The following is a 19,878-nucleotide window of genomic DNA, read 5'->3' on the forward strand; positions in this document are numbered from 1 at the left end:
GGTAATTTGAATGAATTACTACCAATTGTGTCACGTGGTGGCCCGGGGAAATCGGGTAAAACTCGCTGGTAAGAGACTGATGTCTCGCCAGGTAAATCCTCGGACAGCTAGATTAGCGTCAGGTTCGGATTTCCTTTTATGGGCTCTCGTGGCATGGTTGGTTTTGACCTGGCCTTTCATTAGAAGGGGCTAGCGTTCGATCCCAAGTATGAGGTAGAAATTTATTTCTATTTGAACACGATGTTGTGTTGATATTTATCCATATTGACTCATTAGGGGTAATTTGAATGAATTACTACCAATTGTGTCACGTGGTGGCCCGGGGAAATCGGGTAAAACTCGCTGGTAAGAGACTGATGTCTCGCCAGGTAAATCCTCGGACAGCTAGATTAGCGTCAGGTTCGGATTTCCTTTTATGGGCTCTCGTGGCATGGTTGGTTTCGACCTGGCCTTTCATTAGAAGGGGCTAGCGTTCGATCCCAAGTATGAGGTAGAAATTTATTTCTATTTGAACACGATGTTGTGTTGATATTTATCCATATTGACTCATTAGGGGTAATTTGAATGAATTACTACCAATTGTGTCACGTGGTGGCCCGGGGAAATCGGGTAAAACTCGCTGGCAAGAGACTGATGTCTCGCCAGGTAAATCCTCGGACAGCTAGATTAGCGTCAGGTTCGGATTTCCTTTTATGGGCTCTCGTGGCATGGTTGGTTTCGACCTGGCCTTTCATTAGAAGGGGCTAGCGTTCGATCCCATGTATGAGGTAGAAATTTATTTCTATTTGAACACGATGTTGTGTTGATATTTATCCATATTGACTCATTAGGGGTAATTTGAATGAATTACTACCAATTGTGTCACGTGGTGGCCCGGGGAAATCTGGTAAAACTCGCTGGTAAGAGACTGATGTTTCGCCAGGTAAATCCTCGGACAGCTAGATTAGCGTCAGGTTCGGATTTCCTTTTATGGGCTCTCGTGGCATGGTTGGTTTCGACCTGGCCTTTCATTAGAAGGGGCTAGCGTTCGATCCCAAGTATGAGGTAGAAATTTATTTCTATTTGAACACGATGTTGTGTTGATATTTATCCATATATATATATATATATATATATATATATATATATATATATATATATATATATATATATGTATATAAGTACTTTATACGTACATCTGTTGCCATTATTCAAACCCGAAAACATTTTGTCATTACAACAACAGTGAAAATTCGAGGAAATATATGTAAATGAACTGGATTTTAGCATATTTGGAAATAAACAAAACTTACAATCTTGGAATCAAGTATCATTAAGTTAAAAAGCTCTTTAAATTCTGGCGAAATATATAATGCAAATATGGTTTCCTGTTTTAGTTATTTGTATTTCTAATATTTTTTTAATTTCCAATTAGAAAATTTTGCATAACTTTCTGTTATATTATTTCCGTGTCTTTTACGTGTTTTCAGCTTTACTCGTAGATAATGATATCAGACGTTGTCGAAACGTTTAAAAAAATAATTGGAAAATACTTCACGAATATTGAAGTTCGCTTGAAATTCCCGAAATCCATACCTGTTACAACTGTGTGTATAATATATATATATATATATATATATATATATATATATATATATATGTATGTATGTATGTATGTATATATATATATATATATACATATACATACATACATACATACATACATACATACATACATACATAATGTCTAACAAACTATGGAATATATTGCATTTGCCGAAGTTGTGTATAAGTGAATAAATCGAATCAAAGATCAAATTTTGTTCAACTGTCACGTATGTTACAAATCCTGACAAGTGTCAGCGTTATGCAATCAGATGGTTCTCTTGAGAAATACGATAAAAAGCTAAGGGCGAAACGGCACTGATTCGACGGGAAATTGAGAGTTAGGAAATAAGACCTCGTCTGATTATGAAGGAATCTGCTTCCAGACAATTAAACTGGGCAAAGATTAAGTTTCACTATGGTTTTGGAAACTTTTTTCTTTCGTTGATGAGATGCAATAAAACCTGTGGGTATAGAGTTAGGGGCACAATAAGGAATAGTAGAAAAGAACCGGTGTTTTTTTTTTTTTTTTTTTTTTTTTTTTTTTTTTTTTTTTTTTTTAAGGGCTAATAGGAGTTGTAGTTAGTAGTAATTGTTGATACCATTCTTCTATATTCTTATATAACAAGTTTGAGAGTAATTTGCGGGGCAAGCTTCTAATGCGGATATTGATATTATTTTGTATATCAGTACGAAGGGATGACGAAAGCATTATGGAATGAATGTATATATATATATATATATATATATATATATATATATATATATATATATATATATATATATATATATGTATGTATATTTATGTGTGTATGTATGTGTGTGCGTGTGTAAACTAAATCAACTAATATAAACATCGGTAATAAATTTGAAAGAGTACATCATATCATCATTAAAACCTGCAGCTTCGACAAATACTCCTCCCTCCGGTGTAGAATCATTCACAAAAAATATCATCATGCCTTAGTAAATGGCCCAAAATACCCCCCAGCATATTCAGTACAAACAACATCCAGGGAAAAAAAAAATAATTGGTCCACACCCTAAGGTCAGTAGGAGGTGCTTTCAAGGATACCTGTAGCCATGGAGAGGAGATCCTTTGCAACATTCTTCCCACCACGAGGAATCCCTATCGTCCAAGGGCATTGCTTCCCTTAGTTATGTACCCACGTCCATTCCTTTGCGTCTCCCAAACCATAAGAAGTTCTTCAGTGTTTTTTTGTCCTTGTTAAAGGCTTATTGGTAACCTGCACTACTATTTCATAGTAACAATAAATGAGGATATATCCCCTTGCATAAGGGTATGCTGTTTCTTCTTGTGTGATATAATCGTAGGAATTAAACTTGATCAAGGACGTCATCGGTTGTAAAGAGAACATCCTGTCTTGGCCAGGAATTTTTCTAGATAAATCCAGAAATTTACGAGACACTGGAACTGCTGCCCCTCTCTTTTTATAAATCCATGAAGTCAAGACTTGTTCTGTTACCTTTTTATTACATTATTTATTTAAATTATCTTTCTATTTTTGGAATACCAATTGACTGTATAATTTGATATGTCTGGTATACTGAATCATGATATTTTGATACTTTTCTCCTAAATATAGTTAAATCCATTAGGTAAATAATTAATTAGTCACTCACTTAGTCTCGCTGCCAATTGTCAAGTAGATGTAATTTTGGCATTTTTATTTCTAATTATATGCTAACAATAGGTTTACTTTTAAGATCTTGCAATGTTATGGTTCATCAGACCTGTATCATTATAATAGATGAGAAATAAATCTACCTTTTCATCGCAATATGAAGTTGAAATAATATATATTCGTATACATTATGGCAAGCAAAGGAGATAATTAGCAACTGCAGGATACAGCAAGAAGTTACAAAAGATCCTTCCTCCATTAGATGGTTAAAGCCACGACATCGTATTTTAGGTTAAAGGGAACTATAAGGTTTCAGGTAAAGACTTATCCTGAGTGAAAAATTAAATGAGCCAGAGGCTTTTAAATATCTTCAGTAGAATTCTCGTGAGAACCTTATTCATTATTTATGAAAGTTGTGGAAATTTAAGAAATTCCCTGGTAGAAATTCTTAGGTTTCTGTTAGTGAACAGGAGGCTCGTAAAGTATTCTAAACGTCCCTTTCCTTTCAAGGTAAATATACAAATGTAGGTTTTATGTTAGTTTTAGTAAGTTTAATGGCTTAAGCTTAATGTATGTCCAGAAATAAAACCACGCTACCACGTTCTTGGACAAATCTTTTTAAAATCTGATAGATGATTTTGAGTGTCTAAAGAGTGGCTGTTACGTGACAGTGATGCAGATTATATAATATATTGTAGATATCTTAAACATAGAGATTGGGTCAGTGATCTTAGGTTTTGGTTTTAAAGGGTCTGGTATTGTTACTGAAATGGTGTATTCATATTCACTTGAGGATTTTTTTTTCATAATTCCATAAAGTTCTTGCTTGAAATTTAGGGTTTATTACATACAGACTGTATTTGTAAAAAGTAAATAGTGATGTTATATCAAATAACTATTTATTTAAAGTAAAAGTAATATTATTAATCATCAGTAGCGTGAGCTCTTATGATCTTGAGAGTATCAATAGTGAGAGAGTATCTCCAATGACTCCCAAATTGACAGTGACCCAAATTGATCGAGCGATTTTGGCTTCTGACCTCCAGGGTTGATAAAATCCAAACATTGGGGGTGTGATGCTTGTTTGTTCTAGTTATAATACCGCTGCATGGAAGTTGCAATTAAATACTTATTCTGGGAATATTCAGTACAAAAAGAAAGGAGAAATCAAGTAATTTTAGAGAGATTGCGTATAGGTCACAAAACTGACGCATGGGTATTTGATGTGCTTACCTTATGAAGCAGTTCTTACGTGCAATGAGTGTGGCTGTATTTTAACTAGAAAACATATTTTTAGTGACTGTAAAGTTTTTAGAAGAGAGAGATATGTGTTTTGGTGAGAAAAGTTTTATTGACCTTTTATCAGAATTTCTCAGTTTTTAGGATTTTAACTTTTTAAGAAACATAGGTTTTATAGATAAGATTTAAATTTCTATTTTTCACAGATTTTTATCTTATAATTTATATATTTTTTTATCCAATCTATTCAATATATATTTCATTTTATTCATTTATTTAACATTGATAAAAATATTTTTTCCTCTCGATGTTAATCGGGCCAGCTCTGTAAGTTATGTTTGACTCATTGGGCTAATTAATCTCCTTTTAATAATGATAATAATTGTACTTTCTCTGTGATTTTATTTCTAGACTTAAGACTGTTTCAGATACTTTGTATGCTTTCTATTATTTTTACCAAGGAAAAAGCATGAAATTTACCAATTATGGCAATATTTCTTTTTAGTTACCAAGCTATTTCATACGTATCTGTTCTTTTCCATAATCATACGAGGTGTGTTATTTTCTATATCAGATAGACTTTTTATTCTTTTTACTTTCCCTAACTAACAGGGGAGTTATATTCAAAGGAGCAGAAACAGCTTAGGTAGATGCTAGCAGGCGGATGAAACCAAGAACTCATGCATTAAAAACAAGTGTGTGAAGGCCTTGATCCTTATCAATGCTTTAAGAATTTTGTGCATCTTGTCTGTAGCTGCTGTGAACTGTTTATGCTGTACGATGAAATTTGAAGAAACAGAAAGTTGTGAAGCACTATTTTATTTCACACCTCTTCATGTACACTTTCAATAATATCTAGGTATGGATCTATATAGTGAGTTGTTATCCTATTAAACTGTTAAACAACTCACTGAAAGTACGTGTGAATGGTACAAAATAATTTGTCTATTCTCCAATATCAAATGAATATATCCATGTAAATTTTGACTCGTGAGAGACTATGAAATCGCTCCGAGAATCTGTATTTAACAAAGTGTGTGAGCCAACCTTTCAGTTTTTACTGTATACCCAGTCAGATAGTACTCACACATTCAGGTGACTTCTACAGTACTCTGGCACTCTCGATTATATACTACTGTTTTAGAAGTTAGGTGAAATGTGTAGTTTTGCCCATATTGCCAGTATGACTCTTTGTAACTGTATTCCGATAATTTCAACCTATGATATACTAGTCAACCTACAGTCTATGAACATATACTGGTCAATGATTCATACATATAATCAAAGTACCTCACAAAATAAGGATAATAAAATATTACATAACGTCCTCTGTGATGATTGATGTTATCCCGTATAGGGGCATAACCCGTTTACATTTTGACATACATCACTAAATGTTGCATTATGATGGGCACCTACAGTGTCCTTGAATCTCCTTTGGACAAGATCTGTTAGTGCTGGTGGTGGTGGTAGTGGTGGTGATGTCAGGGCTGTAACGGGGATTGAGTATAACTTGTAAGACAAGTTTTTTTTCACGGTTGTTCAACCCTTGCATGGAACATCCTATAACCCGTACTATTTGAGGTAGGCAGTAATATTCTTAGATCTATAAGATGCGGCGAGTATATCCAGGTTTTGTTTTATACCAGGATTTTCATGCTGTATCTGTAAGAGATTTTCAGTGGTCATTATCAATGGTGTTCTAATTTCCTTTTCCTTTACCTAACTAGGATTAGTTCTTGCTTGGATTTACTCAAATCAACGGATATTTTATACACATAATTTATAACATTATCCACTTTTAGCCGTAAATTGGTGCCAGTGGAACAGAAGGGAAATCGTTCAAGCTATTACCTAAGTGAAATATAAACTTTGAACTTACCTAAAAGATTACACCTTGTGGTTGTCGTAGCTCCAATTCGTGTAATGAAATTTTATGTAAATATACAATTCCTATCATCCAGAGCTACTTGGCTAAGAGGACATATATATATATATATATATATATATATATATATATATATATATATATATATATATATATATATATACATATATATATATATATATATATATATATATATATATATATATATATATATTATCACCGCTATTAGTCCACTGCAGAACAAATTCCTCAGACATTTCCTTCCACTTCCGTCTGTTTATGGTTTTTCTGTGCTAGTCCACACCCCCAAACTTTCTTGGTTCGTCAATCTATGGTCGTCTCTTTCTTCTCCTGATTCCTGTACAATCTCTAGGGACCCATTATGTTATTTTTAATGTCCATCCATTGTCTGTTATTCTCATTATATGTCCTTCCCATGTCCGTTTCTTCTTCTTGCGTTGTTAGAATATCCTCTACTTTAGTTTGCTCTCGTATCCAAGTTGCTCTGTTTTTTGTCTCTTAGTGTTATTCACATCATTATTCTTTCCATATACATATATATATATATATATATATATATATATATATATATATATATATACATATATATATATATATATATATATATATATATATATATATATATATATATACATACATTTACAACGGATTTTTATTCCTTCTATTGGCCCTAAAATCCTTTCTCCCCTTTACACACACACACACACACATATATATATATATATATATATATATATATATATATATATATATATATATATATACATGTGTGTGTGTAAAGGGGAGAAAGGATTTTAGGGCCAATAGAAGGAATAAAAATCCGTTGTACATAAGAGTAAAATATGAAGAAAGAGTCAAGAAAATTGATCTCAGATTGAAAGATGCGAATAGGGAAAATTGTTTTGAACCTTTTATTCATATCTAATCCACAGAAACTATGCAAAAAGTAGTTGCAAATGTGCTGACTGTTTATAAATGCTGTTATTTCCTGTCATTCCAGTAATTCTATATCAAGCTTAGATTGCATATACTGAATAGAGATAGTACCCAATTCTGCGATGTAGAGGTAATTACATCTTGTGTTTATTTCCATTTATTTGAACCAGTTGTAGACAGAACAACTTCACAGTTACTGACAATGCATGTGCACACGCACAGTTATTCTCCTGACTATTACACTAAGAAAATCTAACTCTGATATTTCATCAGATTGCATAACATTGACAGTTTTATTTGTGACTTTTCTCATATTTTCAATTACGTTCTTTACTTCTTAAGTACCACTGCCTATAGTTAAAATTTATTAATCGTTCCTCATTTAATTTTTATACATATTGAAGTTTACTTTTACATAATTCAGATTATTTTTAACTGAAATGATAGAACATTTACACCTTGTTGCATGACATTATCAGCGAATAACAACGAATAGGTTTCCTGAGTTGTATAATATGTTCTAGCAAAGAAAGCTCTGCCTGTAGAGATATGGAGGGACATTAGAATAACTTAGTAAACATCCTTTTTGAACTATCTTGATAAATGTGATAATGGTGGAGAACTTTGCGTTTGGGTTCGTTCAGCCTGGGTCGTTTAGTAAGACGTAAATAAGTAAATGGAGGACGTTATGAAAATTATTCACAAAAATACCGCACGTTTAATCACTGCAAATAAGGGGAGAAATTGTCAATGAATTTAACTTTTAAGACGAAGACAAACTTGATATTCAACTAGCAATAGGAAAGTCCAGATAATTCGGGGGAAAGAAGCTAAGAGTTTCTCTTTCTGTGGTCCATTAGTAACGTCTTTGTCTGGTGATCGCCAGACTAGGGTTCGAGTCCCCCTCAAACTCGTGAGTTCCTTTAATCTGCAACCCCACCATCCTTGTGAGCTAAGGGGGTTTTGGGGGAGCCCATATGTTTACCTGCTGAGACATCACCAGCCATTGCCTGGGCCTCCCTGGTCCTAGTCTGGTTGGAGAGGTCTAGGGCGTTGATCATATGTATATATGGTCAGTCTCTAGGGCATTGTCGTGCTTGCTAGGATAATGTCACTGTCCCTTGTCTCTGCAATTCATGAGTAACTTTTAAACCTTTAAAGTGCAAGGTATAAATGATAATTAAACAGGAGGATTTCTCTACTGACAACTTCCACTTTATATTTGTGGACTGGGAAGCCTGGCCCGTACAAAGCAACCTGTTAAATGATGGGGACGTAAATTTCAAGAATTTCTCCAGGGCAGTGACCGAAATAAAACCAAGTATACAGTTCCTAAGTTAAACTTGAGAAAAATTAATCATAAACTTCACACAAGACTTTATAAACATCTTTGAAATTTGACAAATATTGACTTTGTTGTGTAAAGATAAGTTTTCTGGTGGTATTGGAGGAAAGAAATGATAGATTTCCGTTGATTTATTGTAGACCTATTTACCACTTTTAGAAGAATGTTTGAACATTTTATTGTTATTGACTTTGCTATTGTAATATCCAATCTTATTACCCCCTGTTCTCCCTTTATGTACCTGAGATTGACATATGTGTTGTTATTTGAATAGTTAGCATAACCATCAGCACGACTCTTCCCTTCAGTATGTGTCTGATTTTCTCTCCTTTTTTCATTGCAGTTTTCAGGTGTGTCTGAGGATAGAGTCAAAGTGACGGTGTACCTTCAGTCCCTCTGCTCAGACACAGTCAGATTCTTCACAAGCCAGTTATACCCCACTTGGCAGGACCTGCAGGACATCATCGACCTGGAATTCGTGCCCTACGGCAAGGCCAGGGTAAGGAGGAAACCGGGTGCAGGAGAAACACATTGTATTTATAGTTGGAGAGAGATGGGAAATACTTCTTTATGATCATATATTTACGGAGGTACGATATCACTTTTTTTAATGATTGAAAAGGATGTTAAGGGAAAAGAAAAGAAGTATACATGCATCATCTTCAATTTTCCAGGGGTACAAAGACAGATGGGGTTTGTATTTAGCAATTGGGAGAGAATGAATTGCATATCTTTGATAGAATATCAACAAAGAGTGACAGGACTGATTATTGAGATGTGATATGAAATATGAATCTGTCATCTTACTTAGGTAAATTATTATTTTACGAGGTCGCTACAAGAGTAGACATTTTTTTTTTTTTTGTAGTTAAGTAAGTTATACAAAGAATTCTCAAATGAATAAGATCATTTTTTTTTTTTTTTTGAGTTTCCTGTCTACAGATTGGGATTTTCATGCAGCTTTTTATTATTTGAAGAAACCGTTAAATTCTGTAAAAGTATTAAAAACTTCTTGAAAATGAACTTTAAAAAAAATATATTTAATTTGCGGGAGAAAATATTAAGCACAAGCATAAGATTTAAGATATTGTTTTACATTGAAGCATGAAGTGCATAGAAAAGCAGATAGATTAGGGTTTTCATAGTCATGTGCATTAAAATATATTACAACATTGATAATAATGACGTTTTTAACAATATGGAAGAGTCCTTCTGAAAAATTTAGATATACTGTATAATTTTACCAAAATAAGATATTGGGGAGAGGAAAGAAGGTTTTTAAACAAACTTGTGCAACCATTTCATGAAAGCTGAGTTTGAAGGAAACAATCATATTTCGCTATGTTCAATATGCGTGATGTTATTATGATTTTTCTATTTCATGAAAGCATTCAGAGTAACCCTTCTAGAAATAAGGAATGACACTTTCCTAAAAACGAAGTTGAAAAACTTGTGTTACACCAACAGGCAACACCTTTGGAATCGGGAGGCTACAAGTTCGTGTGCCAACATGGACAAGAAGAATGCTACGGAAACTTGGTCATGTCTTGCGTCCAGAATTCCCTCCCTATTTCCACTCAGGTGGATTTCTTCAATTGCATGTTTTCACAGCGAAATCCCGCTCAGGCCGGAAGTAAGGTGAGGACTCTCTCTCTCTCTCTCTCTCTCTCTCTCTCTCTCTCTCTCTCTCTCTCTCTCTCTCTCTCTCTCTCTCTCTCATGAACTAAAGAGTAACTTTGGATTCTAACTTTCTTGCCTTATAATAAGTTCTTTTTAGTTACTTTGTAAGTTTTACCTTGGAATCACTTCAAATTACAGCAAATACCCTATTTAATAGATGTGAGAGGACCAGTCTCTTATAATATATTTCAAATAAAAATTACTAGATCATTCTTATAAAAGCGCCGCAGAATCACCTTACCTGATTATTCAGAATTGATAAAGTTCTAGATGAATATTTTTTATTGTCAATTATGTCTTCCATAATTAATTCTTGATATTAACACAGATATGCAATCATCACTGAGAATTTCTGCTTGTAAACTGACAAGATTGCGTGTGTTCGAGCTCTCTGGCAATCTTAACGATTGATTAATATAATTCCATAGTCATTATTCTTAAATTAACTAAGTTGCGTCCGAAAATGCGAGACAAGGATTATATATATATATATATATATATATATATATATATATATATATATATATATATATATATATATATATATATATATCTTCTTTTTTTGAGTAATGTACGTTTGTTGGAACCAATCTTGGAAATATTTCGAAGCGAACAATTTTTTGTTGTTGCTCCCTTTGGTCTGTTAAGTCTTAATAGAATACGGCCAGTAACATTGAGCGAAAAGGCTGGAGTTGTATCGTTTTCTACAACTCGAGGTAAAGAGCTTAGATGGATAAAGAGATAGGATGAATTTGAGTAAATTAGAGACGAATGAAAAGATAGCAAACTGTAGCAAGCAGTGTACGGGAAAACTTGAAACACACCCACATATGTTTATTGCCATCATTTACACTTTCATTTCTAGTAAGAACTTTTAGCTGTGTAGAAAAAGCTATAGAGAAAGTGTGAACTGTCATTCTGGAGTGCCGGGTAGGTATTTTATTTCACTGACTTTGTGGGACACCACTCAAAATAGATATAATTTCCACGTGTTAATCGTACTCATGCTAAGAAAAAAATTATTGCAATGCTAGTAGATAAACAAGATATCATTCATGCAATTGAAGGATGGTACCTAAACCTCCACTTTGTACTATTTTTACAATTCATATGCTTGGGTAATCGGGCGATGACCAGCTGTTTCTCATTTTACTCAGAATAAAAGTACGCTCTTAAACAGAGGTTTCATATGGCATACTTAGCGAAAACAACTCTGGATCTTAAATAAACTTTACAGCTTATTGATCTCTCTGCAAAAATTGCAATTAAAAATTAATATTTATTCAAAGACATCAAGCGCACGATGTGCTATCTTCGTAAAAGGGGAACAAATATGATCTCTGAAGGAATTAATTCATTTTTAAAACGAAATCTGTTTACGAAATGCTGCGACGAGAAGATATTTAGTTTCAGATACATTTAATTAATTAATAGAATTGTATTTTAGTTTTGACCTTGTAGAAGAGCCAAAAGAGAAATTAATTACAAGACTCAACAGTTCTGCCCGACCATCATATCCCACCAAGACATGACTGTGACAGGAAGATTTGTGAACCGTTGACCCTTGACCTCGGAGTGACTGACGGAAAGCACAGACGACCGGTACTGGCTTGCACCATCGTTGGACGGAAGCTAGGAAAAGTAACGGAGGGAAGTCATAGGGATAATCTTTTCATATTCTCATATTTCGTAATGCATGGGGTTGAGGTGAGGTCATTATTAATTTCTCTACTATTTTGGACACAAACCACAAACGAAAATTGCACCTGGGTATGTTTACAATGTATGTTTTTGTTTCATGCCGTACTGCGTAGCTCTAAAAGGTTGCCTATAACCTTTTATGCTCAATGTCTGTATTAAATTATATTGAATTATATTTTTGACTTGGAACATGTTGAATTATATCTATAAGTTAGAGTATGTTGAAGGATATCTATGAGTTGGAACACACGTTGATTATTTTGTCAATCAGATGGGACTTTTTTTATGGCTTTTCTTTCTTTGGAGAGATATCCTATTGCAATATGATTCTTTTTGTTTTCCTTATATTTAAGCCTTATTGGTAATTTTCTTAGGATTTCTGTCGTTGTACTTCAATAGTTTTTTGTTTAAAAATGCATCGCACTATTCCAATCTCTCAAAATTTACGCTATTCTATGTTTTCATTCAGTTTTATTTAACCGATTTTACGATCTTTAAAATGGAGCATGACCTGACTACGTTCAAAGTCTCTGATATTTAGGGAAAAAATATGTAAATCCATGATAAAAGATATCACCGACAAAAGCAAGACCCCTAACGTTTCTAATTTGATGACTTGAACTCACTTTTCATTGCTGATAACTTTTAATCTTAGTTGTTATTCTCAAATATAGAAGCAGTGGATTTGGCTCTAACCCCTTAAATTTGTTACGTATTGTTCCTTAGTGAACGTCATCTATAAGCAAGGGTCTTGCAGTAGCGCTTTGTGCAAATTACTGGACCAGATAAATAAAAGAAACAGTAATAACTTCATCCTATAAGAAAAGCCACGTCAGTTTCTCATCTGTGTATTAAAAAAATCCAATATGCAATTTGTTTAAAGGGATGCATGGGTATGATTTTGCCAAATTATTCTTCCTAATATTTACTTTTTTGCATGAAGATGATAGTACCTATTACTTATGATACATTGCATCCTTGGTATTAATGAGTCGTCAAAATATTGTTTACATGTTTTACAGTACACCATTGGATCCTAATTGACGAGTTGTGCGCCAACGTTTCTGCAGTAATGAAACGTTGTTTTCTCCCTTTTTATAGTTGTCACGGCCCCTGGTGGTATCATTACTTAGTATTCGTGGTGGCGACCGTTAAATTTTTTGACGAATTTCAAAGCTGGGGGCCTATACAATATTCTATATTGAGTATGTTTAGTGTGCCCGGTGTAGAGGTACCTGCATTTTGATACTATTCATTCTTTTTCAATTCCTGCACATTTGCCCTACATTTCGGAGAATAAGCTTTATCACATTATTCATCTTAATTAGTTGCTATTGACGATAGCGCTGATTTGATTTGATTTGAAATTTGTTTAATTTTCTCATTCAATTTATTTATACATATTTCCATGGGATGGAAAGTTCCATATCTTCATATATCCCTGGCTGGACGGAAAGATTTGAAGACCTTTAGGAAAAAAATCATAAAATCACTTCCCTGTCGAAAGCGTGTGTGATCTTGCTTACGGGAATAAACAGCCATGCGAATTAGGCTACTCTCGCTAAATGGTTCTATAATCTTGTAATTGGAAAGAATTAGCAAGGCAAGTCGCGAGTGAGTGACATGAACCTGGTGCCGTTTAAATCCGCTCGATGAAAATCCTTTTCTTAACCACAATCACTTTTCAGTTTCTTCTCAAAAGATTATTCGAAGGTCTTCACCATTCGACAATTAATCATGGTTCGCCTTTCAGACACAAGTCATATTTTGTCGTCGTTGGCGATCTCACAAGAGTTAGAATTCAAACTTTCTTCCCTTCTCCTCTTGGATGATTCATCAGTCCCGAGATTTGGCATTGTCGGGTAGTCAACAAAAGATTGATTATATTAAGATCTGGTTAGGCAGTATTTTTATTAATATTTCGATAACAATGGAAGTCAACGCTCAACATTTCCAATTATTTGAAGTATATTCGCCTTCTTAAGATTGCGTTGTTTGAGATTTAAGTGAAACCTCAATAGTTACTTCAGCAGGATCTTGTCAGTTGGAAGATTGTAGGGGTACATATAATTGAGTAAAAGAGAAAATTTTGTACCATAAAGTGTACACTACATAGTGTGGAAAATATAGTAGTAATAATGATCTATGTTTATTTAGAACAGTTTTTATATATATCTTATTTGCATTTGTTTGGTTTTGTTCCAATTCTTTATTAACCTACTATATGGTTTATTATTTTTAAGAATATCCACTACCAAGTACATAATTATCTTCTATAAATAGTTTAACGGTATGTTATATATACTGCTTGTAGCTTACTTCTAATAATGATAATTGTCATGATAGCAATTTCAGTAATATTTTGTGATGTTGAGAATTACTTATATAAACGTATCTCACCCGGAGATGGAATATGAATGAAATGAGGAAAAGCAGATAAGAAACCCAGATTTATTTGTCTTTAGATTCTCCTTCATCATCGCTATCCGCTGAGTCATTAGTTACTGCCTAAGACAGAGATATATGATCATGACTGATATTTATTTATTTCCTTCCCTTTTTTTTTTTTTTTATTCTCACCAAAACACGAAAACGTGGGAGCAGTGCAGCGATGATCTAGGCCTAGACTGGACACCCTTTGAAGAGTGCGCTAAAAGTGACCAGGGCGCCGAGCTGTTGTACCAAAATGGCCTCAGGACTGCAGCCCTCAAGCCCAGACTCCATTTTATTCCTACTATTGTTATCGATGGAGTAAGTAGTGTTCATTTGTTGTTTTTCGTCTCTGTTTTTGGTAAATTCCTTATATGTGACGTCATGTTTATTATATCCAATGGATTAATCTGTTCATACTATTATCTTTGTTTAGATTCATATACTCTTTTATGGTCTGATGTTTCTTTAAAAAAATTTTTAATGAAACTGCTCCAGCCAAACTCTTTATGCGTTGTCATGAAGAAAATTGTATTTTCCTTATTATTATGTTTATATCTTAGCCGGGTGCTCGAAAAGTTATTTTTCCCAGCAGTATTAGGAAATTTGAAAAAAAAAAAAATCCGAAATTTTGACTTTCATTGTAATACCTATTATAACTTACATTTTAATATATATATATATATATATATATATATATATATATATATATATATATATATATATATATATATATATATTAGTCATGAGGCGTACATCTAAGAGTTTTCTTTTGGTTACATGGAATGACTGTTATGTGGCTGTTTAATAATATGTCAGGGCTCTACTTTTGCCACATATTGTATTTAAGTAGTGGTAGAGTTGTACAGTACATAGTATATCTCGTGATGTAGTATTCCATTCCATACATTGAAATCAGTAGCATCCCTCTCTCTCTCTCTCTCTCTCTCTCTCTCTCTCTCTCTCTCTCTCTCTCTCTCTCTCTCTCTCTCTCTCTCTCTCTCTCTCTCTCTCTTTCCACTTATATTTCTTGTAGCTGAGGCTCCTGTTGCTCTCCTGTTAGATTAATTTTCTTTCTAAACAGCAATTCGTTGTCAGAATACTCTAATGTTAGTGTAACGATCATTTAGATTAGGTAGGCCTCATGCCACCCTCATTGTATCTCAAATTTTTTGACTCAGTCATAATTTTGTTGATTTATTCTGACATCAGAGCAAGTTGCTGATTTTAGTAAAGAAATAGTCTTAAACTTTTCTGTAAATATATCCTTTTTTTTTTTTTGGAGTACTGGATTTTCTTTTCTGCATATTTGTTTTCATCTAACCCAAGTGTTAGGAGGTACCTCTTCAAAAATTATCTTATCTTTCTTGTCCCCTGCTTTAACCCCACCTTCCCATTTTCATTTTCCCAATTCATCATTCTTTTAATCTGATTGAAATATTAGGTTTCGAATTCTATTGATACATTTCTTTATTCTTTATAATATTTATAATATGGTGGCTTTTGATCTTTTATCCTTCACTTAGTTATTCGTAGCTAAGAATGTAGCCTACTTTTTGGTGTAGGAATTGGCATTTTCTTAAAAATAAGATTTAAGCACGACGGGATAATCAGAGAAGTACTTGTAACTGACGAATTTCATCGATTCATAAGTGTTATCTCCATCTGTTATTTCCCCTACATTGTTTATCAACTAATCAAGATGCTTCTGCATTTCTTATATTATCAAGTATTCAATGTTCTTTCAACTCTGATGCTTTCGCCTAGTTCTTAGTACTACAATGTAGTTAGCATGATTTACTGAAATTATAGTTTATATAATGAATATAGAATGCCTATTCTCAATAAAATGTAATACCATTCTTATCAATCCCCAAGACTTAGGTACTTATTAAGTAGGGGGTAAGTATACCAGGGTTGCATGCCCTCTCCCTCTCTTCTCACTTTGTTGCCTTTATCAGAATTTTAATATATCACTCTAAATTAATTTTCTGTCTTCAAAGACTCTTAGGGAGAGTGCCTTATTTATAGGAAATTGCTATAACCATACTGATATTTATGTTATATTGCCTTTAGCAATGCTGTACCCCCTCGTAGGCATCTGGCCATTTTCTGCTTGCTATATTTTTCATTTTTCTTCTGATCTGAACGAGAGTATTGTTGATAGATTTTTATCTTAGATCACTTTATGTAGCCATCCATGTTGTAAGTGTAGTAGCCTATACAGAATAGCATTCATAGTTGATGCATGCAAATACATTGAGTTAATTTTAGAATATATCACTGTTGTTCTTCCTTTATATATATATATATATATATATATATATATATATATATATATATATATTATATTTATCTATATATATATTTATATATTTATATATATATATATATATATATATATATATATGTGTGTGTATATGTGTGTATATATATATATATATATATATATATATATATATATATATATATATATATATATATATATATATTGAATTAGGTTAATATAACATGATTTGGAAGAACGTTGTAGCCAACATGGACGTCTTTACCTCAGAAAGAACGTTATTAACAGTGTAAATTACTAGGCACATGCCTATCGTAGTTTAACAATGCCATTCTCTCGTCCAGACAGCTTCAGTCAATATTCATCTTAAGATATGTTCTGTAGGTTTACCATTTTTTATATATAAACCATATGAGGAGTCGAATATTTTTGTCTAATTCAAAAGAAAGAAGAGTGTTAGAAATGAAAAAGGTGTAGTATCTCAGACTTATATTTCCAAAGAGGATTATTTTGATCCACGTGAAAATAAGCAACAGTCGACAAGCTAAATTGGCTAGGATTTTCAGATGAAGACAAGATAACTGGTCTCCTGTGTGACAAATGCAGTTAACTGCTTGAGAGGTGGAGGCATCTCATCGTAACGGAATAGTGCTAAAACCAGCAATTGTAAGCAAGACATATCGAGGTTTTCTTATCGGAAGTATGAAGTTGATCTAAAAGAGAAATGAAGATAATGTCAATGACTCGTCAAACTGACTTCTCATACAGCTATTTAGAGGAAGCGGGATATTCAGAACAGGGTCAGATATAAAGCCCATAATATGTGATTTGACCTAGGAAACAAATTTTTTTGCATATGCAGGTAATGCTACCTTCTTTGCATCAATTCCATTCCCTGAATGTATACCAGTGATTGTCAAATTCCTAAATAGAGCTATAGCTAGAATTATCGCTTAGTGAAAATTGAATGTATACCAGTGATTGTCAAATTCCTAAATAGAGCTATAGCTAGAATTATCGCTTAGTGAAAATTATGGGGACTAAGTTGAGCCCTAACAAAACTCAGTGTGTGATTGTAAGTAGGTGAGGAGCATTGGCTCCTCAATATCCAGATAATTTCATTGATAGCACTTCTAATTATATACAACTCATTTGGAATTTGAGGCATAAATCTTAATTGCAAATTCAATTTTGAGAAATACATTAGGTCTGTTTCTTCTTCTTAATGTGTTAGAATTTTGAATAAGTTGTAGGTAGGCAAAGAAACAGCTATGAAGAGATTGTGGAATGATCATCATAATTTAGCCCTTGATTCCGGGAACCTCAGACTAGTTGCAATTGCTTCAATATAGAATAAGTTGGCATAAGTCACGCTTCTTTATATATATATATATATATATATATATATATATATATATATATATATATATATATATATATATACATACGATTATTTATTTTAACTTGCTTACTGGTGTTATGTTTTTTTCTCTCATTTATAGTTAATTCGTTTTGTATCTATTTCCTTTAATCAATTGGCGTCATGGGGCTCTTGGGCTTGTAACATCCTGCTTTTCCAACTAGCTGTGTATCTTAGCTAGTAATAATGATATTATAGTAGCGCAAATAATTTTTAGAGCCAAGAATAGTAGGTAGAAGTTAAGTTAAAAACATTTTGAAAAGACAAGAATATTGACAAAAGAGAGGATTTTGATTCCATTACCATCAAATATATAACTAATGACTTCTGTTAGAAATTTAGACATTATACCGAATCAGTCTAAACTGGATTAAATTGTAAACTTTCACTCAGAATTGCTCTCATAATCATTGTATTGAGATGAAGAGATAGTGAATCAAACTTGACTGTGAACAATGTTGTGTCTCTGAGGTGAGTAATAGATCTGGAAGGTCGAATCATTTAGGCATATAAGGTCATTGGACGGTGCATCTGTTATGAAATTGTGGAAAAAAGGGTAAGGTTCGTTTTCGTTAGAACATTTTCACGTGTATCTCCATATGCATGATTCCGTTTAATATGGCCCATTAAATTGCTACTTGTTCCAACCACAGATAAACGGTAGGTATTAAAGAGGTAGATGAGTCATACCAAATTTTCTTAGATTTTCTTGTAAAGTGTACTAAGATGGATTCTAGTAAAATCCTTTACAAATTCACAAAGATATCAAGAGCATACGAATCTTAGGCAAATTATTTATTATTTAGATATTAGTATAAAAATGCATGCTTGTTTAGAGTAATCTAAAAATAAATCCATAACTTACTTTTCAATGGTTATAATAAATGGCAAGAATTGTTGGAATTAGGAAACGTTTTAAGTCATGGCCTAAACAGGAGAGATAATAATACTGTTTACAGTGTATCCGATACCGGAATGTGATACTGAATTCTTTCAAGTATCAAACTCGAAGACTTGTGTTCTTATTAAGTTTTCTTCCAAAATTAATGTCCTTTTTCAGCATTACGACGACTACCAGCTACGACTATCGCTCCTCGCGTTCAAGAACCAGATCTGTAATATGTACCAGGGACCTCCACACCAGAGCTGCCTGTAGACATTGGCTTTGAATTCATGTCCGCTTCTTTGACTCACTGCGGATTCAGCGCTCCTTTTCTTCAAGACGGAATTTCAAAAGCAAAGATCATCTAAAAATTTTGACAGCTAAATGTTTGACCTCAAAGACTTATCATCAAAAAGCTTCACTTTTAAAATATAGCTGATCCTAAAGCATTAGCTTCCTTCAAGAATATTAATTGATTCTAAGAATTTCCCTCAAAGAAAATTAGCCATGAGCCTCCTTTCTGAAGAAGTGCTATTTATTGCAAAAGATATTGTCACTTATATAACACCAACTCGAAATTCAACAGAACTCGACTGAAAAGGAGATGCTTGTTATGCAGTCGCTAGTTACAAAAGTCTTCCATATTGCCAAAACAGTGTTCTTATAGAGCTGTAATTTTTCATTGTTATTTTTATTGCAGTGTTTTTTCTGTTCATTTTTTTATGTGATGTTCAATAAAGATTTTGTAATACAAACTCTTTTAGTGAGTGGTGTTTGATAACAAACTCGATCATTTCAATTATTTTGTGTATATGCAA

General features: G+C 33.2%; 1 protein-coding gene across 2 annotated transcripts in view; it reads left to right on the forward strand.

Annotated features, from left to right (window-relative positions):
* LOC137654641 (uncharacterized) overlaps positions 1–19,825 on the forward strand; it is an 89,050-nt gene extending 69,225 nt beyond the window's left edge. For both annotated transcript variants that reach the window (XM_068388452.1, XM_068388462.1), the window contains 4 exons: positions 9,003–9,158; positions 10,127–10,297; positions 14,645–14,791; positions 19,238–19,825. In XM_068388452.1, the coding sequence (XP_068244553.1) occupies positions 9,003–9,158; positions 10,127–10,297; positions 14,645–14,791; positions 19,238–19,333 (570 nt within the window). In that variant the 3' untranslated portion in view covers positions 19,334–19,825. The remainder of the gene's footprint in view (positions 1–9,002; positions 9,159–10,126; positions 10,298–14,644; positions 14,792–19,237) is intronic.
* The last annotated feature ends 53 nt before the right edge of the window (positions 19,826–19,878 follow it).

The sequence above is a fragment of the Palaemon carinicauda genome, chromosome 1, assembly GCF_036898095.1.
Source record: "Palaemon carinicauda isolate YSFRI2023 chromosome 1, ASM3689809v2, whole genome shotgun sequence".
Classification (NCBI taxonomy): domain Eukaryota; kingdom Metazoa; phylum Arthropoda; class Malacostraca; order Decapoda; family Palaemonidae; genus Palaemon; species Palaemon carinicauda.